This window comes from Athene cunicularia (genome assembly GCF_003259725.1).
Source record: "Athene cunicularia isolate RWA chromosome 5 unlocalized genomic scaffold, athCun1 chr5_part1, whole genome shotgun sequence".
Classification (NCBI taxonomy): Eukaryota; Metazoa; Chordata; class Aves; order Strigiformes; family Strigidae; genus Athene; species Athene cunicularia.
The window spans coordinates 17002722-17024853 of NW_020799101.1; the positions used below are offsets into that span (position 1 = coordinate 17002722).

General features: G+C 42.0%; 1 protein-coding gene across 1 annotated transcript in view; it reads left to right on the forward strand.

The window, feature by feature from the left end:
* The window catches only part of PRIMA1 (proline rich membrane anchor 1), a 54037-nt gene extending 42490 nt beyond the window's left edge, over window positions 1-11547 (forward strand). Inside the window, exon 4 of the mRNA XM_026849253.1 lies at window positions 7117-11547. Within this exon, the coding sequence (XP_026705054.1) occupies window positions 7117-7216 (100 nt within the window). The 3' untranslated portion in view covers window positions 7217-11547. The remainder of the gene's footprint in view (window positions 1-7116) is intronic.
* Window positions 11548-22132: the final 10585 nt, after the last annotated feature.

The following is a 22132-nucleotide window of genomic DNA, read 5'->3' on the forward strand; positions in this document are numbered from 1 at the left end:
AGTCTCCAAGGGACAGATCTTCCTCTGTAACATCAGAACAAACCCTCCTCAAGTCCAACAGTCTGTGGAATTACTCTGACTCTGCACAGCTGAAAATAAATGAAGACTAAACTCCTCTTAAATTTCATGTGTGGCTCAGCAATCTAGTGCAATTACTTGCAATCTGAACAGGCCAAATCCTCCCTTCAGATATACCCAGAGTGACTTCAGGCAGGCTGGGATAGATGCACTTCTGCAGAAAGAGATCTGCTTGCTGTATTTTGCAGCCCAAGTGCACCAGCTCAGGGAACCTCTAAGTGCTGATAAATGGCTGCAGAGTGGCTCTGTATGGATTTTTTTTTTCTTCCCTGAGAGGACCACTCAGCAAAGGCTAGATCTTCAATCCATGCACAGCAAGGGGGATTTTACTGTCACAGGGGAGCATGAATCACCCCAAAACAGAAATCGCTCACATCCTTTCAGGGCTTGCTTAAATGTACTCCAGAAACTGGTCAGCAAAAAATGACTGTGAGGGAGACCTGAATTAGCTGTAAATTGCAAGGTTGAAAATGCTCATGTGAACAGTCAGAAAAGAAGGAACTCTTCATAGGAGATGGTATTTTGGGATTAGATCAAAGCCTGTTGCTGCCATGTGACTTGCAGTGCTGTGAAAGGGACTTTGCTCTTTTGCATAATGGTCTGTGCACTTGTACAGATCTCCTCCATAGGAGAGACAGGCAGAAAACTTATGAAGATGTTAAAAATTGTGTGCTTACTTTCTCTTGCAAATCTTACTTATCAGCTGACCACTACTAAGACTGAAGTTCTCAAAGGTCTCAAGGGAATGAACAGCCTTTTCTGATTCATAGATGACATCTCTTTCGTAAGGACCCAAGGGGCAAAGCAGCTTGAGGAGGGAGACCTCCATCAAATGTCCAAAACTAAAAGTAACCCAATATACATAGTCCTTCCAAAAGGTGCAAGTAATATCATCCAGGTTACCTATAAAACTTTCTCGTTTTGAAGAGTAACTCAAAAGCATCACATACTGGGATAATAAGTAATAAACCCTGGGGCAAGACAGTTTGTTTGTCTTTTAAATGCTGGACAATCTAACTTATCAGACTGGAGATGAAAATACAGGGAATATATATAAAAGCCTTGAGAGACTGAGAGTATTGCACATTGGTCCTCAACAAACATTGAGCAGTAGTGAGCACGTTGCTGAAAGTTGTCCAGATGGAGCTGCTTTTTTTCATAACTGTAAAACATTTGCTTTGTACGTGGGAGGTAGTTGAGCCAGTAACCTCTTCCTACAAGTAATGAATAGTATGCTGCTTGTTTTCTGGACAGATAGATGGTCTACATACGGCTGTTAACTAATTTAATAGAGGAAAACAAATGTTTCAAAGAATTTTCATCATTACGGTATCTTCTTTGATTTCTGTCTTTACACTGTCACATAAAAAGTATCCAGAATGAATTTTTCCAGTGCCTCTGAGATAGTCAGAGGGAAAAGTCAGAATGTGACTCTCTCTCTCCGTGACTCTGAGAACTCTCTCCTGAGAAGAGTCCTTCTCTAACATGAGCCCCATGTGTGTGCGCCATAGCACCAGGCTGGCCTAGTCATTGCCTAGTCATTAGGCAAGGCTCACTGTGGGCAGCTGCACACAGATTTGGTGGCTGTGTCCCAGAAAGCAACTGCTGTCAGTGCACCGAGCCCCTGTATCAGGGGTCCTGTTCACAAATCAGTCTTAGAAGGAAAGGTTGCTTCTCTGACCAGTTGCTATCATGGGAACTGATTCACTCTGATGGCTGATGGCCAGCATGAATCAAACAGCTGTTTGATGAATGCCCCAGTACTGAGATAGAGACAGCCTCCATTCATGTTCTTTATGTTCTTATAAGCATTCAGGTTATTTGGAGAGATGATCTAGTAATTGAATAACATTACAAAATTTATTCTTCCATTCCTATCCCGTATCTGCTAAATAAGGATATTTTTGAAGTGTGACTGTAGCCCACACATCATCTTATCTGGGCTTCCAGCAGTGAAGTCTAGCCAAGAGTTCTAAATGTAGTTGCCACAGGTACAGCTAGCATCCTAGCCCAGGAGATAAAGCTGAGCGAAAATATGCTTATGAGATATTTACGCTGTTTCTTGGACAACTTTTGTAACCCAGAAAGATGCTGCTGTGGTTGGATCTCTACTGGTATGTAGGTAGCTTGGATATTTCTGCTGTGCACTGGGGGCACATCAGGATAGATCAATCCTATGAAGCAAATGGGTGTGTCGTATGAGACTCACTTTTATTGAAAATCATTAATTATGTGTTGATAGCTAATTAAATATTAATCTGTACGGAGAAGAGCTTTGAAGTCATTGCATGTATAAGCGATACATCTTCAGCTCTGATTTGCCTCTTCCCTTCTGCCACTTTGCCCCGAGGGTCGGCAGGCACACACACAACCCAGAAAAAGCCACTGCTGATGCAGGAGGGGCAGGCGAGCCACAGTGGTGGTGCCAGTGGAGCAGCTCACTGGCTGCTTATCTTTGCCCATAGCACAGCCCTGTGCTGTGACAGGCAAAAGCAGAGCTGCCCACAGAGCTTAGTAGCAGCTTTGTTCATGGTAGGAGCCACTTCCAGGTAAAACTGGTTTGATAAGAAAGGCAAGTTCTTTACATGTTACTAAAAGCACCTTCATGAGAGGAACTGAAAATGTGACAGGAATTTTGGCACAGATATGTTGTACGTTGGCACAGGTACATCTGTGCAAAGGCAGTACAGAAATGCCTCACAGTTCTCACTGTTGGTAAAATTCTGTCATTTGATACTGATACCCATACAGTGCAATTTTTTTTAAATACATATTTTTGCTGGTGCCTTTTAAGTATGATTTACAGTTTTGTACTGCTGCTCAGGAGAGTGGAGTTGCACTGTGGTCTTCTGAGCACTGGGCATCTCCTCTTGCAGTGCACAGCAGGGTGGGCAAAGTGGTCTTTCCTCCTCTAACTGCATTATAAAAGAAGAATGACACTCTATTGCCATTTTGTAAGAAACAGGATAGGTATTTCCCTCAGAGAATAATCCAGAGCAGCAAATCCCAAGTGGAGGTAGGCATCTTCTGGCAGTGCTGAATCAGGTATGGGAGCCCCAGAAGGAGGTGAATTTAAGATCCCTTCATTTCTCTGCTGCCAGGCCAAGGTCACCCCCTCCTAGCTTGGCTGGGTTTCCCCAGGGCCCAGCCTTCCCAGATGCTGGCCATGGTGTACTGTCAGTCAGCAGAGACATTGCTATGGAGGTAGGCAGTAGGAAACAGGTTTGCGATGCTCAGGCTTGTCTTATGAAATCAAGCTTTATTCTTAACTCTCATCTCTTTCAAGTACAAAGCATCTTGAAAACTATGAGTGTGTGGATTGCGTTGTGTCTTTTAAACTCTGTTGCAATTTACTCTTCTGGACAGAACTTCCATTCCTATTTCTAGGTGATCATATTCTCCTCAAAGCTTCAATAAGCTTATAAGTAACAAGGCATAATAAAGATTAAATTAATAGTCTGCCCAGATTTTGCTTGAATTTGTCTGGAAAGACACATATAGTATTTTTCTTAAGTGTGAACAAGTGAGACATGAGGTGAAACCTTCCCCTAGTACTCTGCCACACAACTGCCTTAGAGACAGTAGGTCTATGCCAAATTTACACCAATAGCCAAAGCTGGCAGGGAAGGTTTTGTTAACAACTGAGTTTTGTGACTAGACATAATAAAGGGCCAAAAATGGTGTTTCCTCTAGGAAATTTTCTAAAGACAGAACATACAAATTACGTTTGAATGTGCATCGTTACAGTGACCTTTACACAGGACTATGCAGAGACCCGATACAAGCCAACATGACAAGTCAAGAGTAATTTCTTTGATAAATAAGACTTATAATGTGATCAGAACCTCATCTGAAGTTTAAACTTGATGTGTGAAATACACTATTAAATGGCTCTTTGATGCTTTCTTGATTTTAGGACTCATGCAAATTAATGCATGCATGGTGGAGAGGTCATTATGGACTCTGACGCATCATTTCAGGCGTGTACTAAGCTGTGCAGAGTTGCATGTCCCTTTCATTTGCAGATGTTTGGCATGAAGAGCACACCAATTCGTTTGCTAAACATCAAAGCACAATGTGTAGCAAATCATACTGTAAAGCAATGCAACCACTTGTTAGTGAACAGCCCGTTTCGCCTGCCACCAAGTGAGTATGTCACAGATATGAATGGTTCCCTACTCATTCCCTCACTAATTTGAAACATCCCTTTTACCAATGAAGAGCAACCCTGGAATGGAAATGCATAAATAATGGCCGTAGTGCTTCATGTGAAAAGGGGCTTGGGGTATTACACATAGGAAGATCATGCATAATCTAGTTTATCAGGCAGAAAATAGGATAAAAGGGTTTCCTTTGGTGTGTAAGAGGAAAACTTGCATGCTTTGATCTCAACAGTCAATTAAATTTAAGGTAAAAAAGGGCTAATGACATACAGAGCTAGTGGCACAAAAAGAGCTAGTGCCCTAATGCAAAAGGACAGTTGAAAAACCGCAACAGGCCAAAATGACCTTGCAAATAAAAATGCATAGGTCAATTTTAGACCAGGCCAGTGATTTAAATGGTGTAACTGAGGGAAGTTTGACCCCAAGTCCATGCTTGACATAACCTGAAACAAACTGAGTGAAGGAGTTAAACAGATCGATCTCCAAGCCTGAACTTTAGTGTCTGGCAAAAATAAACAAACAAACAAACAAACAAATAAATAAATAAATAATAAATTCCTCAAATAACCATTTCACTGAGACTCAAGAAAGTAGTTGCTCTGTTTTGCTAGTGCTAAGCTTGAGCAGTTAGTAAAGCAGAAGCAGAACCTTGATAAAATCTTCATTCTACTATTTTCAGAAAAAATATGCTTCTAATGCATGCTATTGCCAGTGGTGTAATATCACTGGCAACCTCTCCAGCAGTGTCTGCAGAGAGGTCTTGCCATCAGGAGAGAGTCTCTGAACACCCCAGGTCTGCACTGGGAGATCATCCTAAGGAGGGAAAAGAGCACATGGCAGCTCTCAGGGAAGAGAAACTGAAGCAAAGGGGGAGGAAAAGGAAGAGAGTTTAAGGAGGACTGAAGAAATCAGTCTGGAAATCACTTCTAGAAAAAAGAAAAATGTAGGTTAAATGAGAGGAAGACACTTTTTAACATGAAGAAAGAAGAGAAAGTCCATTCAGGTAAATAAAATGGCACTGGAGAGGTGCAGAAACACATAGGTGAACAAAATAAAGAAAAACGGGTAAACAGGAGACAAACAGATAGCAAAAAGTGGCCAAATGCCTTCATGTTTTGACCATTCATAGAGCTGATTGTCAGGGTTGGAATGTGGGGGCAGGGAGGCGGGGGGAAGAGGAAGCTTTGAAAGCAGCGGAGAAGTTTAGGCGGCCACACCATTTTCCCTGCCCAGTAGAAATGTATTGCCATCAGATTCTCCATTCCTTTTGTCAGGGATGTGGCCGGATGGATAGGTGCTTAACAGTGTCACTGAAGACAGAGCCACAAGGCCTTGTGTCACGTACAGACAGGCACAGCATGTTAATGTCTGAAAAACAGTTCAACAAACCTTTAGTCTCAACAGCTTTTAGTCTCCCCTTCCCTTCCATTTCCATTCTCTAACAGCTGGATTCATAGCTAATATTAACAGGTATTAACTCTTAACAGCTGAAGACAGGTGTAAGATACCACAGTCAGAAGTATTTTCTTTGAGATTACAAGCAAAACAAATTTATCTTCCTGCAATCATTCTCCATAAGTCTTTCATTAATACTTTGCTGAAATTAAATGTCATTAAGCCATTATTTATTAATTGTTGTTTGTTTTGTTAAACAATGTCAAGAACAATAGCACAGACTGACTGTTGAATTACATTTACCTGGTCCTCTTTTTGACCTCAGAAGCACTTAAACTCAAGGCACTAAATGTCTGAAATACCTGTGTGGAAAGCACAAAGCTTTTTCCTCCTACTGTGTTTAAAGCTTCATCTTTAAATAAAGGTCATGCCACTTTTGGGAAGAGAAGTTGTGGAGGAAACACCTCCATGATGTAACATGGTCTGTTATGGGATTTACGCTCAGGTCTCCCTTTTCAGAGACACTTTAAAATCCCAAATGATTTTGCTCCATGATGTGCAGGTGCTTGTTAGTTTTCTGTACTTGCTGGACATTTCCTGAATTGTCTCACAATAAGCATTGGTGGTCTGGACTGTGTTACTAAATGGTATCAGTGGCCACCAAACAAAACCAGAAGTGTGGTTGGTGCTGGGGGGTTGGTAGATCACAGCAGGCACCATGTTTCAGTCCCTAACTCAGACACCTAGAACATGGATATCTGTGTCTGGGCTTGCAAACTAACCCTCCTTTACAGACAATGCAGAGAAACACAGAGTGCCTGGGGCATAAAGTACCTGACTTATTTTGGGTATGCACTTTAAGCTGCTCTGAATTGTGTTTTAAAAGTCCCTGTTTCTCTCCATTGACTGTGAAGGTAGTCTGGGGTGGTCACCACACATGTACATATCTATACTGGTTGGATGAGTCCTGTCCTAGTGACTGAAAACAGTAGTTTTATGATGACTGGTGAGTGAGTTGAGTCCTCAGTGGACACGACTTGTCATCATCCCACTTTGAATGATGTGGCACTTTGAGGAGGAAGGCCCAGGACTGCCCCAAGGCTGAGCCTGACCCAGCGCCCCAGCCTCAGTTCCAGGGATGAAGGTGGTGGTGAAGGGCTCTCCTTCCAGCAGCCTTTGTCTCATGCAACATGCACACCTGGATCTGTACACAGACTAGTATGGGGACACCATCAGCCCATCATGAGGCCTTAAGACCAGACTTCTCACCTTCCAGGTGGATCATGAGGCTTGACAAAATTTAACTGCTGGTTTGGCCCGTGTTCAGAAAGGGAAAAATAGACAGGAAAAGTTTGGTATTATTATGCACCATATATGTCCTTGCTTTCAATCTGTACTGACTGATCTGCTGATGTTTATCTCTGACATTTCTTCTTCCCCCAACCCTGCCTATACATCACCGAACCTGGGATCACCCAAGGAAACCAATGAGAAAAGAAGAGAACGGAACCAGTCGGGCTGAATATGCAATGACCTCCTCCCAAAACAACAAAACAGTTGATAACAATGCGGTTGTATAATCCCCGAAATCCCGCCGAGTCGCAGGAGGTGGTAAACTTTCAAAGCACACACACGGAGTATGCAAGGTGGGTGAAATAAGGCAACGAAAGGAGCTCTGCGGCCAAGAACTTCATTTCAGAAATAGCGCACGCATCAGTGATTCAGAAGAGAAAAGCAGGCTGCTCTTCAGGCTTGCTGCTTCTCCCAGAGAGGATAAACTCGCCCACCCGGGCTGCCTGGAGAAAAGGCCTCACAAAGGCATAAGCATTGCATGCTTCATCTCATGAAAGCGATGTTGCGATGCCTCACGCTTCTTCTTCTTCTTCCTCTCTTTCCCCCCACTTTTCAGTTTGAATTGAGTGTCCACAAAAAAGCTGCTGAAATAGGATCTTTTGAGGGGAAGGTGATCTGCCTGAGTAGCAGGAGCTTATTATAAATGAGTCTCTGGTTCAGAGTGGGAGGTGTCACCTGTGTGCTTCTCCAGCATGTGCAGTTTTGTATGCTTATACTTCGTTCTTATCATTCCTGTTATTTCATTATTAAAAAGGGAACAAAGATTTCTGTTAAGCCATCAAGCAACCAAAAATTGCATGAACTTGTGACTTATCCCAGGAAATTAATTTGTGGTCTGGTGACTACACAATTTCCATGACTGAAGACTTTTCAGTCAAAATAAATCAAAATGTAAGATTTTAGCAATTAGCATTGCTATTGAAAGAGAGATGTTATTAAGAGGTGCTTTGAACGTTATTACTTCATAATCAGCCTCCTTTTTTTTGCATCACACTTTATTTTTTATCTTTAAAAAAGTTCTTCTTTCATTAAATTCCTACACGTTTTTCTGTGTTTGCATCATGCTGATTCCCCAGGGAAACCCCTACAGGGAAGATGTTTACACCTTGGTGTGAGTATTTGGGCAGGAGCGTGGTGAAAGGACTAGCAGCCCTTTGAAGTCCTCTTCATTCACTGATTAGTGGAGTTTCATGAGAAAGTGTCGAGTCTCCTGAACTGACCCACCAAGGGCATTGTAAGTCTGGTTTGGAGGACCACTTTTGAAGGTCTGATAAGCTAGTTGTGCCCATGTTAACTCGGCCAATTGTGCCAAATCCAGCATAATAGCTTAGTGTTGTACTTTCCATGACATGGATTGCAGACTTCTTAAAGAAAAGCTGAATCAACCCAAACTCATTTCATGTAGGATCTCAGGTTAGACCCAGTGAGTAATGCTTAGGATAAAGGCGATGAGACTAGTCGAGACACTGGTCTTTCCCCACCTCCTGAAAGCTTTTCTTTGTGCCACACCTCCATGTGTATGTCTCCATTTACCTCTGTGCTGAAAGTAGTGATGCAGTGAAAGACAAATTTCCACCCTGGCTTCTTGTCTGGACATCAAGCTTTGATACCACTTGTTCTCCATATCTGTGAGTAACTCCCAGGCACCAACCCAGTCTCGCTCCAGGACATGGCTGCACCACGGCCATCACACCCCTCAGTACTGCAACACACCAATGCTTTCAGTTTTGTATAAGGATGTGCCTGAACTGCGGAAATCAGAGCTTGATTTTGAACGTATTCCTGTCTGTGCTTGATCTGTTGCCAGGATGTAGAGTTTGGCCTGATGGTAGAGGAAAATGATGTTCTGCAGACCTTAGCCTAAAAAGCTCCGGGATGTTCAAATCAGCAGTTTCAGCTCAGGCCCATCTCTAGTTTTCTATTACCTATTGAACAATAGGGTGTATGTAAATATAAGTATCTTCTAAATTATAAAATGAAATGCTGCTATATACTGCTGTTGAGGCATTTATGGAGTTATTCATTTAGCTTTTTAGCCTGTCATCACTATGTAGAAGTTTAGCTACATAAAATTATTATTTAAAGGCTAGACTTTCTTGAGAAGTGAATGCAATTACAAAAGTGAAAGGGAATAAGTAACCCTTTGCCCAAGAGTACGATCATTCCCTGCCATATTCATGTTGTGTGCTTGCACAAGAGACAGTGATATGTTCATAGATCCAAAGTGGGATTAAAATGACAGAATTTACACTTCGAGTCTAGTATCCCAAATTCTGATTGCCTAAAGCACTTAGCTCCTAAATACTATAATAAAAATATTGCAAGTATATTTCTAGAGTATTTTTTAAGCTATAACATTTATTTTGATGTAGTTACCTATGTTTGCCTTTCTTTTTTTACTCCAGTTGTTTCTGCCTAAATGTGGCATAGTTTGAGACTGGTTGCATGTTTAGCTGAGAGTATAAAGTATGAATGCAGATGAGTTTAGCATGATACAGGCTCAGGATTAGCACGTCCTCCTAAAGGCTATTGATTTTATTTATTTCCTAATACAGCTTTAAAGGCATGGTCTGTAAGGCCAAAATCACAAAAGGGATTCGTAGTTCATTATGTCCATCAAAATATGTCTGGTTCTGCAAGAAAAAGTCTGAAGACATGGTCACTGGACACTGTCTGATTTTCAGTGATATCAATGGTAAAATGTCCTCACTAAAGAAAAGCCTGGTGCGTGACATAAACCACAAGCACACCCACCCCAGGCCTCCTGAGGTCTTTTCAGGAGAACATAAACATTAAAAACTTAATGGAGAGCAGGAAGGCAGGGCATTCCAAGGAGCAGCACATGAGGACTAGGACCTATTTTCAACTCTGCCACTGATCTGCTGTTTACTAGCAAGTAATTTTGCCTCTCTGTGCCTCAATTTACCCATCTGTATAATCAAGACTTACCAGCTCTGTGACAGTATTTTGAGACATACAGTTGTATTTTGTTTGCATAGGCAGATATATATTATCATTATATTCAACATGCTGATATTAAATAAATGTATTTGGGCACATCATTGCCATAATATTTCTTAGACAAACATTCATCAGTGTGCTTTTATAATCCACTGGCCACAGAAGAGCCACAGCAGACAGGCCGAGAGCTGCTCCTCCGCTTGTCCAGAGCCTTTGCTCTCAGCACTTGTGCAGCTGTATGGTGGGGAGAGATGGCAAATCTTGCATGGGGTAGATTTGCCTTTAGGTTCCTGCCTAAGTACAGTTGACTACATTGCACCAAAATTTAAGGTGATCTTCAGAAAAGTGTTTGGAAAAGTGTACTGGAAGCAGATGTAGGTTTTCAGAAAAGAGAGGCTAGAAAGGCAGTGTCATTGAGGAATGATTTCTGAAGTTTGCTGATGTGGTTTAAGGTTGTGTTTAACACTCTACAGACTGCTTGCAAAGCTTTTATAAAAGAGGCTTCTGTGCTTATTGTGCTATAATTAAATACAAAGGGAAAGGAATAGGCTTGATGGATAAGGGCTTCACTAAGCAGTGACCCTGGATCTGGTAAACTGGCAATCTAAAATGCCCCTTTACAAGCATCTCGAGTTTGGTTTTAGCCACCAAAATATCAGACATAGAAAGGTTCTGCTTAACTCTTGTTTCCAAAAGAGCCAGATCCCCAGCAGATGCAAAAGTGGCCAGTTTCTATGCAGAAGTTAACTGCTCTGCTCTGACCACCACCAGACAGACTCAGAAAAATGCTGTGTTCAGTCTGAGGGAGAGCATCAACTCAAAATTCCTCCTCAAGGATCACCACTAGCAGACGCAAGCAGGGAATGCACTTTAAGCTGCAAAGTGTTGATTTTCCTTGGTCCTCAGCAGCACCAGGAAGGTGTGGAGCTGAAGCCCCAGCCCTGCCACCCTTCCTGGCTCAGACCCAACACTGCGGTGTGCCTGGGAAAGCATCTCTACCTTGGATAGATGCTGCAAAACAGACATGGGAGGAAAGAGAAAAGTCCTACTAAGTATAAGATATAAATATATTGATACATATCTATACAAAGACCTAATTGTCCAGTCTTGCATGCTATATGGTCACAGCATGTGAAGCGAGCATGGGCCTCCTGCTCCAACGAGGTCATGACCATAGATGCTGCTAAGTAATGGAGAATAAGGCCTATGGTAGATAAGTATTTACAATACTCCCTGTACCTGTACAAACAAAAATATATTATTTTAAACTGCAAAATAGTGTGTTTAAATCAATGCATGAATGTAAATATTCTAAGATCTGCCTTCTTGACTGTGTACCACATGTACAGATGAAAATGAATATTGTTTATAGGAAATCTGTATCAGTGGTTAAATAACTAAAGAGAAAAAAAAATCAGAATTAATGTTGTCATGTTTCTCAAACAAGCCATTAATGTATATTTAGTATTTAAGGATATTGCTCAATAAGTATGTTCTGTACCAAAAACTGTGTTGCATATACAGATTGTGCAGTACCCTATTTTAAAAAAGGCACCATAATTAATTTTTATTTTAAATAAAAATGTACTTGTAAAAAGTTTCCTGTGTCCTGTTGGTTATGTAGCTGAGAACAATCTACACTGAAGAGAAATGATGAAGGGAGGAATGGCTGCAGTGCCGCTTCAGGCACCTCTCTTACTGCCCAAATTAACCCTGCTTGCTTGAACACTGTTCTGGTTTTGGAGAAGCTTGTGGCTGCTACTTGTGACTGTGTCCAGCTGAGTTCTGGTTCTGTGTCGCCTAACCCTGTGGTTTTAGTCCCAGAATGGTGCACTGCTGGTGCTTCATAAACAAAGGAATTACACTTACACATTTCTACAGTAAATTATGGACCAGCCCTTCAGCAGATCAGTGCTGACTTAGGATCCTTCGGCCAGGATTCACCCCTCACAGTTTTGTGCCTTTACCAGTTGAGGGTGAAGAGCACAGTCGAGTGTGAGGTCCTGTGAAGCCAAGGAGCCATCACAACCTGAACCCTCCTTCACAGCAGAGCTCTTCTTCCCCAACCACAGAGGAAGCCTAAAGTAACTCCCCAGGGACCACTAGGTGCCTGAGCTGGGTCAGTTGAATACCAGCCAGGGGGTGGGACAATTTTATTTCAAATGGGGAGGCATCTTGGTTGCCTTTAATTCCCAAGACAGTATTCCTTAACAGTTTTCATTAGACCCTTAGGAATTATTTCATAGCCAAGTTTAAAGAAGCCCTTAAAAGATCAATATTAATGCAAAGTGAACAGGTGGCAGTTTAATGAATTACAGAAATAACTGTTATGCCATATACTATGATATCCAGCAGATGTAAATACCAGTCGTGTTTTGCAAAAGAAAACTGCCACGTTAAAATCTTCCTGTGACCACTGGAAAAAAAATGCCCCTGGAAGGCTCTGGCCTCCTCTTCAGGCATCAAAACTGCTGGGTCAACATCTGTACCTCCAGTCTGCAGCAGAGGAAGAAAGACATCACGTTGACAAAGAGACTGCCAAGACTGGGAAGAGATCACTGGGAAACCAGTCAGCAGAAAAAGGTAGGGTACAGCCCTGGTGAAATTCAGGTGATGCCCCTCAAGTCCTACTAACAATAAAAATATCAGCCTAGAATTCACTGCCATTTGGCTGAGCTCTTGTCATGCTTTAGTCATGGTGAGATGGTCACAGGAATCAGTGCATGAGCATGTTAAAAAATGACCCAAGTACCAGTGCTCTTCAGCAAGCAATGGGGCTGCTGGGTGCAAATCTGATTATAGACTCAAGCACAGCAGAAGAGTCTAAACCTAAAACTGGGGTTATATCTTGAGCATAGCTGAAAACATTGCTAAATAATATGAGACACAACAACTTGCCGTGCTGAAGAGCCTAGTGTTGCCTGATGCGCTTCTCCTCCACTGCCCCATCGCTGGGATCCAGCGTTATGATACCAAGAGAGAAATTAGATTACTGGCTTTTAATATTATTTAGAGAGGGAGCAAAAGATTTGTAATGAGAGAGCTGCAGTGTATTCTGTGATTTTGGTAATATACAATCATTATTAAGTGCATTTCACTGGTTTCATCTGGACATGTGCATTGCCAAGGTCTATGTCCACTACAATTAGTTTCAAATTACAGCTTGCTCCATTTCTGAAAGATGCTCTGATTTGGGTATGTTTGATTCATGCAGGTGTAATCTTTGCCCCCAAAACAATCAGATATTTAAAAAAAGCAACAACTGATGTTTTAGTATGTATTGGTCTTCAGTTACTAGTGTTAACATTCTTAATTTTAATAGCTATTTCTTTTCTAACAAAAAATATCCCTTCAGAGCTCATCTTCCATTTAATAAAGATTTTATTGAAGCCATTTCCTTAAGGTTCTTTATAACTATTATGTCTTCAACCATTTTTATAGCACAGAAACAATTGTCTAATTGCAAGGTAAGAGATAAGTTGCCCTTGAAAGTAGACTGAATCTAATTAATTTATTTAGTATTCAGGAAAAACTACCAGGAATATTATACCAAGATTCCTGGCATATTCTGAACTTGTTTTACTTTTGGTTCTAGTTAAAACAAAAGCGCTCACTGCCACATTTAAACACTTGTCCTACTGCTCCTGTCTTGCACTGTGGCAGTTTGGAATATCCATGGGGATTAGCAATTCTTCTGATTAGACTGAGCTGTGCAGTGCCTGTACTGTGCTGATGTCCTGCCAGCCCTGGTGTGAGCATCCATGCAGTGCTGGCAAGGACTCCTTACCTGGGCGGCTAACATTAGAGCACATGGGATGTCCTGGCAGCCACGGAGGGAGGCACCAATGCCTGGATGCAGTGTGCAGCCACTGAAGGGGGGGTGGGAAGAGGGAGGGACAGGCCAGCTGCTGGGCACAGGATGCAGCACCACCTCCCACATTGTGCCCCTGGTACAGGCAGTCACTGAACAAGTTAAGGTATAGCAGCAAAATGATTGAAGCTGGCTGGGAGTAGGTGGTCAAACCCCCTTTATCATATATTATAAAATGCCATAAAAATATTATACCCATGAAAGAAGCATTATTGCACTGACCAGAGTTTCTGATCAGCCTCTGATGCTGCTGGGGAGGGGGCTGGACAGGATGAATGTGATTCATGGAGACCCAGCTCTACCTCCCTTAAGAATTTACAAAAGAAAATCCTACAGGCTTTAATTTCTACCTCACTGTATAAACGGCAAGGCTCTAAAAGCTGATTTTATCATGAGTGCTGGCTAGATACATCAGATTTTTCTGGCTTGTTGGTTTCCTTAATCTGTGAGCTCTCATAAAAAAAGCAGTTAAATGGTATTTATATATATCTGCCTGAAAGTATTTTGTATTATACATCACTGTGGCTGAAAGAGAAAGGAAGTTTCTTTGTAAATAGCAGCTGGCTGTTTTGATTTCCTATGCATTGATATAAATTTCATGAACTCGTTTTCGTGCAGCACAAAAAGAACTCAGAGCCGGAACGTGAATAAATTTCCCTTTACGTTCGGCATCGCTTCCCCCTGCACACGCAAACAGAAATGCTTTCAGTATTTAAGGTTTCATTTAACACAATCTTAGTCGGAAGCAGAGAAGAATATATAAAGAAAAGCAGCAGTATGGCAGACGTCCCAGTGAACAACCCTGTGAGACAGAGACAGCCTTTCCTATTTTGATTTGTAATTTGAGGATAATTCAATTAGACATTTCAAGCAATTTAAACATTCATGCATTGTCCAGCACCAAAGCATGAACTGTTCAGCAGCAAACTAGACCTGACAGCCTTAGCAGGCCAAGTAAAAATCCCAGTGTTTAAAATGAAAAGCCCTCACCTAATTGATGCCTACCAGAAAATAAAAAAAAAAAAAAAAAAAAAAAAAAAAAAAAAAAAAAAAAAGGGGGGGGGTGCAAGGGGGCACAAGGAGGGTTAGAGAAGTACAAATGGCAAAATGAGCCATATATACTGGCTGGGGCTTCACAGCTCGTTTGCAGCTATTTGCTTAATTTAGTATTTCAGGGTATGTTCCTTTTAGAGAGATTAAAATACAAACGCACCTGATCACTCATCTCTCCACCTCTCCGGCGGTAGCTGAAAGGCAGACAGGCCTTTAGGAGCGAAATGGAGGGGAGCTGCAGCTGCTTGTGAAGCAGAGCCCTCCTGCCCGCACTCCATAGCACTGAGGCAGGGGAAGGGCATCACCTGATGCCAAGGTCCAGCACCGTCCCCACGCAGCAGGAGGAAGCCCTGCCGGGACCTGTGGCCCGCTCACCGACTGCAGGGTGAAGTCAGAGAGCATGAAAACCCATCACCGAGCCCATTTCACACACGGCAAGGCGTTGCCCCGCACCCCACCTGCAGCCTGCAAGGGCTCAGGGGCCAAGCCCCACGCCCCGCTCTCGCCGGGGGGCTGCCAGCAGCCAGATCCCCACGGGGGTAGCCACAGCCTGCGCGGCTCTGGGCGCACAAAACGGAGATGCTGGCTCCTTGCATGATAGCTTAGTGATGTTAAAACTCAATAATCCACAGCATGAGCTGCTCTGCACCCACAAAACAGAGATGTTGGCTCTTTGGGTGATAGCTTAGCGACGTTAAAACTCAATAATGCAAGAATTTCAGGGGGCATTTCAAACAAGGATGTTTCAGAACCTTGTTTGCTTTAAATGCTTTGTCCCTTGTGACCTCTGAATCCAGAGGAAGGAAAGCTATTTGTCTTTCCCAACAAACTGCCCTGGAAGCAGAAGGTCGCTCCCCTACCGACTGGCTGGCTGGCAGGCAAGGCTGCTTTGATGGACACAGATTCGTGCTGTTCAAAGTCATTCTTTTGGTGACAACTTTTAGAGGCAGGTGGTGAAAGCATCATGAACCTTCAAGTGAAACTTTTCTGGGAGTCTACATGGCTACATGCCTTTGGTGTCCCCTCAATGGGGCCCTCTGGACCAGAAAACTCACCTGTAAAAGTTTTCAGGAATGTGTCATACCTATCCCCTCTTGACCTTAAACAGGATCAAGTTTAGATGGTAAACATCCCAAAAGTACATGCATACCATACATGTGGATGCCAGACACAGTGATAATTTTCCTTGAGCCTCTCTGTTGGAAGATCCTGTGTCCAGTGTGCTTATAACCTATTCATGTGAACAGTTTGTGCTGAAATTTTCCATGCCGTCTGCTGCAAGCTGACCATTGTATTTGTCTATGAGTTGCAGAAGAACAATTCCATTGTTTCCAAGAATGATATTTGGAGAAAAGATATTAAGACCCAACAGTAACTTCTGACTAGTTTATTAAGAATCACTAATTCCTCAGATCTTTGGAGAAGGGATTGAATTTGACAAGCAGAGCAATGCTTTTATTGCCAGTTACAAACCTCTGGAAACTCATGGTTTCCCTTCTTTACAGGCCGCTTGAACTAGACAAGTAAATCCTCTGAAAAGTCTGTCTGCAATGAGGTTGCTTCATCTCTGACATTTCCTACTAAAATTAAGACACTGAATTCTAGTCAGTTCTTGTCCAAGAATTAATCAGTTCAGTATCTGTGAATATAGTCAAGGGTAGAACTGAACAAAAGCAATTCAACTGTTTTGTTTTAAAAAATATAGTATTGAAGGATCAAAAATATTTGCAAATTCAGTTCAAAATTAGCAGTGAGTTTTACTCAAAATATTTGCAATAGTTAGAAATCTAGATGCTCTCATCTTTGGATATCTTTTGGTAGAAACAGACCCAACCAGAGTAGAAAAACCACTTATCAAAAATAGTCTCGACAAAGAAGAATCTTCCTAGTCACTGTGTTAGTGGGAATGAAGGGTATTTTCAACATCAACTTGAAACAGGTGATGCTTACCATGCATGCAGGTAGAACCCTCAGTATGAGAAATCTCTCAGACAGATCTGCTCCACCCTCCTCTTTCTTATACCTTTGACAGTGCGTAGACACAGCTACAATTCTAAGCTCTTCAGACATGTAGGCACACCAACACACAGAGATATACACAGGGTCTGTCTAGAAGTAAGCAGCAACTATTTGCAATTTTCCCTGACAATACTGCATAAACTGTTTCAGGGCATCTTCTGAAGCAAGCTTTTCTCCCTGCCCCACTCACTAAGGCAAAACTGTTATAATCTTACTCTCCTTTGAAAAATGATGGGAGGGAAATCGAGTGGGAGGTATCTCTGTGTTTATACTTTTTCATAACTTTTTTAAGTACTGATGGTGCACATTTGAAGTTTCTGATGCTTTATGGGGATGGAGGAATGTACCTGAATGAAAAAGAAATTTACAGATTCAGCAGCTATGTTGGGTTTTTTTTCTCATGCCTCATCACCTGCAATATGAACCCAGCTCCTCAAATTCAGTTTTCAGCTGCATTTGAGCAACTCATCATTTTCAGATTATGATCTTTCTGACCTACAGCTGTATTCAGGAAGGTTGTCCAGAAAGAAAAAAATTGCAAATTTAGCAAGCAGTTCCCAGGCTGAGGCATCCAACTGTATGGTACCCACAAGGTCACCTGCCAGCTTCACTGGCCCTACTAAAAGCAGAACTACTCTATAGCAATAAGCATGGAAAAATAATTTTATTTTAGTAATTGTAATTTTGTGTAGGAATTGTGTTGTTAAGATACCGCAGAAGATGGAGCCAAGCCCTTTTAGAATTCAGATTTCCATTTCTGAGCCCAAAAAAATAGTCTTCTCTGAAATACTATTTACTGTACAAACAGGAAACATTCACCATAAATTTGAGGGATTCTCTAAATTCAGCATGCCCTCTAAAAGAGATGAGTCTTGTGATGAAATCCCATTTGGTATTTCTACTGTGCTGGCTGCTGTCTAAACATGGTGAGAGACATTCTCTGCCCAGCACTGTGTAATCTGAACAGGCTGTCAGGATCTTGAGGGATATCAATAATACTGCAGTTTCAGTCGTCATATGGGAGAAGAGATTCATTCTCAACACCTATGATTTATGATGCTTGACTTACGGAGCCACTGAATACCTGAGGCAGGATTCCTCTCACCTAGTTTTAATCAAATTAAAAATATGGTGTTTACTATATCTAAATTATCTAGATTCTTGTCGTCAGTGAAGAAAGATGGCACCTCCAGATGGCAATCCATCTTACCCTGAAATAAGTACCTATGCCTGAGGAGCTGGACAGCCCCAGCCTGTTTGGTTGTGCAGGGACAACTGTTGTAACCTGGGACATGGCTCCCAGGGCCTGAATTTATTGACAGTGAGAGGGCAGATGCTGCTGCATGCAGGAATTTCAGAAGAGAATTATCATCCAGTCCGATGATGTCAGACACCCATCCTAGTGGGAAATAATGCAAAATTAAGTAATAATAATAATCAATAATCAGAGTAGGAACAGTCCATCCAAAACCAGACATATTCATGCAAACTTGGATAACCAACTTGTGCATCCAACCTCATTCTGGAAAACACAGTGAATTAATTAGTACAAAACAGGACTTTAGAAAATTTGAAGAAAAACGTTATGTGTGTGTGTGCATGTGCATGTATGTGTGCACATGTATGCAATTTAGTTCAGCCTGAGCAGAAAAATATTATTCTGAAAATAATAATTCTTGGGCAGACAATGCCTTTGAGGTCATCTGCACAGTCTGGTCAGGCATCTGCTGAATGAGACAACTGAAAAGCCTGTGGTGCATCCTCCTTACTCCCGGTTAGCAGCAGCACACACAGCGCAAGGCTTCCACAGCAACTGTGGGGTTGTGGCAGCTTGGAGGCTCAGCTTCCCTCTCTAGAGACAGAAACCCAAACTGGGACCTTGTGGACATCTGGAAAGCACACATGAGAGGAGCCCAGGGTCCCAGCCCAGCTTTCTGGCAAGGCCATCTCTCCAGCATTCAACTGAACATGGAAATGCGGGTTATAAACATATTAAAACATGAAGCCCCACCCCCCATTTTTTTTTAGGTTAAGAAAAACCGCAGAAGCCATAGGACAACTCCTTCAAATCTGTTTTTCCTCCTGGTTTTGAGCAGTTTCTTATATCAGGGGAAGTCTCCTCTGAACTGGCTCCCCTCTAGGGCAAGAGGCTGCATCGTCTGTCCAAGCTGGCTGGTCACACGCTGCTGACAAGCATGACTGGAGGTGCCCAAAAAGCCAACTCATCCCTTCTGATGGCTGCAGTCTGTCACCATCGCCTGAATTCAGCAGGCATTGCACAGACGTGCCCTTTCTCCAAGGGAACCAAGCAGCTGAAAGTAACATGACACTCCATCAGCTTAGGAAAACTTAAAAACAATCAGCACTCAGTTTGTCTATGGGTTGTCAGGGATTTTCTCACTTGACTTACATTTAAAAAAAAAAAAAAAAAAAAAAAAAAAAAAAAAAAAAGACTAAAAAATATAGCAGCTACCAACGCACCTTTCCCAAACATTTCAAGCTCTCAGGCCCCATTTACTCTAGGAAAATACACCTTTATTCCAGGAATGTACCTGGTGATGTTATTTGTAGCATGAACAGAATTTTTTAAAACAGCCACTTTACAAATATTTTCAAACCTGTCAACTGCTCTCCTGTTTGCACAAACAACTTGTCTATACAGGACAAGATCTACTTCAGAACAATTTCTCTTGGTCAGATTATGCATCAGTACCTGTAGAGTTTGCCTGGAAAGCAATCATAATATAAAATATTGCTTGACCTGTATTAATTTTCAACTGTAGCTAAATTAAGACAATGACCTTTAAATAATATGTATGAATGAGATCACCAGCTGAAGCTGCAAACCCTTGATGATAGATTAGAGAAGGGGATCCCAACTACCAAAGTTACAGAAAGTACAATGCCCAGTGGATGATTGTCCTGGTTCAGCTAGGATAGGGTTAAGTTTCCCCAACAGAGAGGGGGAAGGGTTCTCCAGCCGGGTTATTCATACCATGCTGATATCAGGTCCGGCAGCGCGGGAAGGTTTCCTTTGTGGCTTTGGTCGCAGAAAGCATGCGCGGCAGGCTGTCCGTAACCATTGCGGTATTTCTCTGTATATCTTTTGTCTTGTTCACTGTTATTACTGTTTATAGTTGTTATCACTGCTACTGTTGCTGTTCAGATTGTTTATTACACTGTTGTATTAAATTTCTTCTTATTTTAACCCAGGGTTTGTGCCCTACTTGTGTCCGAGGGTGGGGGAGGGACAACAGCAGTGTAGTCTCCGGTCCCAGCAGAGACTAAACCACCACAATGATCCTGGCTCTTAACAATTAAGGATCTGCTGATGCTGCCAGATCTGAAGAACTGAAGAGGGGAAGCAGAGTTGTATGGTGGTTTTTTATAGGGCTGTGCACTAGGTGTACTGATTTCATGGGCTCCCATGGACTTGGCTCTTGTAGGATCTGGTTGCTGGTGGATTCATGTTCAGGCTTTCAAGACCAAAGAGAGTGTTGTTACATTTTTTGCAGAGTTCTGGGGCTTGAAGTACGTAAGAGGATGTTTGTTGAAACCAAAGCATAAAAGATTTGTCTGAAATTTCCTTTTGCATAAAGGAACACATTTTAAAATTACACTGAAGATGAAAACATTTATTCCATATTATGTTCTACACATTTTATTCCATACCTAATATGCCTGGACACTGACTAAGGAGATGCACAGGTGATGAGATTCTTACTTGCAGGAGAGGGGAAACAAATCTTCAGTAACAAAGACAGAATTCACCCACATATCATATGATAGTAATAAATAAACTAGTATAAATTACACATGACATTTGTATGCTGAAGAATAACCTACATTCCATATTTGTTGTGATGATTCACAGCAATGAACTTGACCCAAAAAATGCTACATAAGTGCTCAATGTTATTAATAATAATAATTATTCAGAGAAATCCCAGACGGATTAATTCAACTTCCTTTCTGCAACAGCTCTGGTCTCCTTTTATTCAGCATGTTCATTTTATTCCCTTCTAATTAAATGTGATTTTCTCAGCAGATGTCTTTGGTTTTTTATTCAAATATTTGACTCAGCAGAGCTGAGCAATGGGCACCCCATCATGCTCACTGAGTTACCACTCCAGCTCTGCCTTGCAGCCCCATGCGCTGCGTGCAGCCATCCTCAGAGAAAGTCACAGCTCTGGAAATGCAGTGAAGGGAAAAGCTGTCACATTTTGATGAGGCTCACAGTGCAGATCATGTCGTCCTCTCTGGATTGATGTCAAATGATAATCACAAGGCCTGCCTGTGCATTCTTGATACAACTTCTAGGGAAGCAATCTTACTGGCTACTGGGTCCTTGAAAATACAATCTGAAACTATTCTGGAAAAGGAAGGTGTTTGTTTTTTCCTGGTTCTTCATTGTCATGATTCAAAATAACAAAAAGACAGATTTTTAGCTAAAAGAGCTACATTTTCAGTCCAAATTTAAAACTCCCTCATCTGCTGCTATAAATGTAACTGTACCCTGATGGACCCCACCCGCATCCACAAACCACTTGTGGAGACCACTCAGCAGCTCAGGAAGCATCACCAGTTGTATGGAAACGCAATTTACAGAATTAGGGACTGTGGCAGGAGCTTTTCCCCATGACCCCTGGCAGACTAGAGGGCCCTGTTCCAGGCTCTACAGATGCGCTCCCCCGTACCTGCTTGGTGGCACAAGACGATGTCAGGCTCTGATGGGATGCAGGTACCCAGATGCTTATCTCCAGATACAGCACTGCAGCTCATACAAGCTTTTGCTGCTTTATTGCTGGTTGCCTACCCAGATCTCATACAGAGGGCTGCATTTATTTATTTATTTATTTTTAAAGATAAAATCTTTCTGGATTTAGCTTGTACTTTAATGCTTTGGACAAAGGAAGAATCAAAGCCTCAGTTTCTCCCTGGACAATGTGAGTGAAAGAGGCAACAGGCAAATCAATTCATGCTGAGTTTGCATTAGCTTTCACGGCTCACAGAGAGTATGATTGGTCTCTCTCTTAGCCAGCATCATTTAATATGGTCTCGAAGTTGAGGTAAACAAAGGCAACTAATTCGGAGACTAATTTTGCAGGCCTGCAAAGAGAATTTGCTGGAGTAAGAATAATTTTTTTCCAGTGCCCTGGGGAACCAGAGATAATTATTTCCATATGCACCCATCATCTCCCTGAAGGCAAATGTGACTCCTCAGACAGAGCCCCTTCAA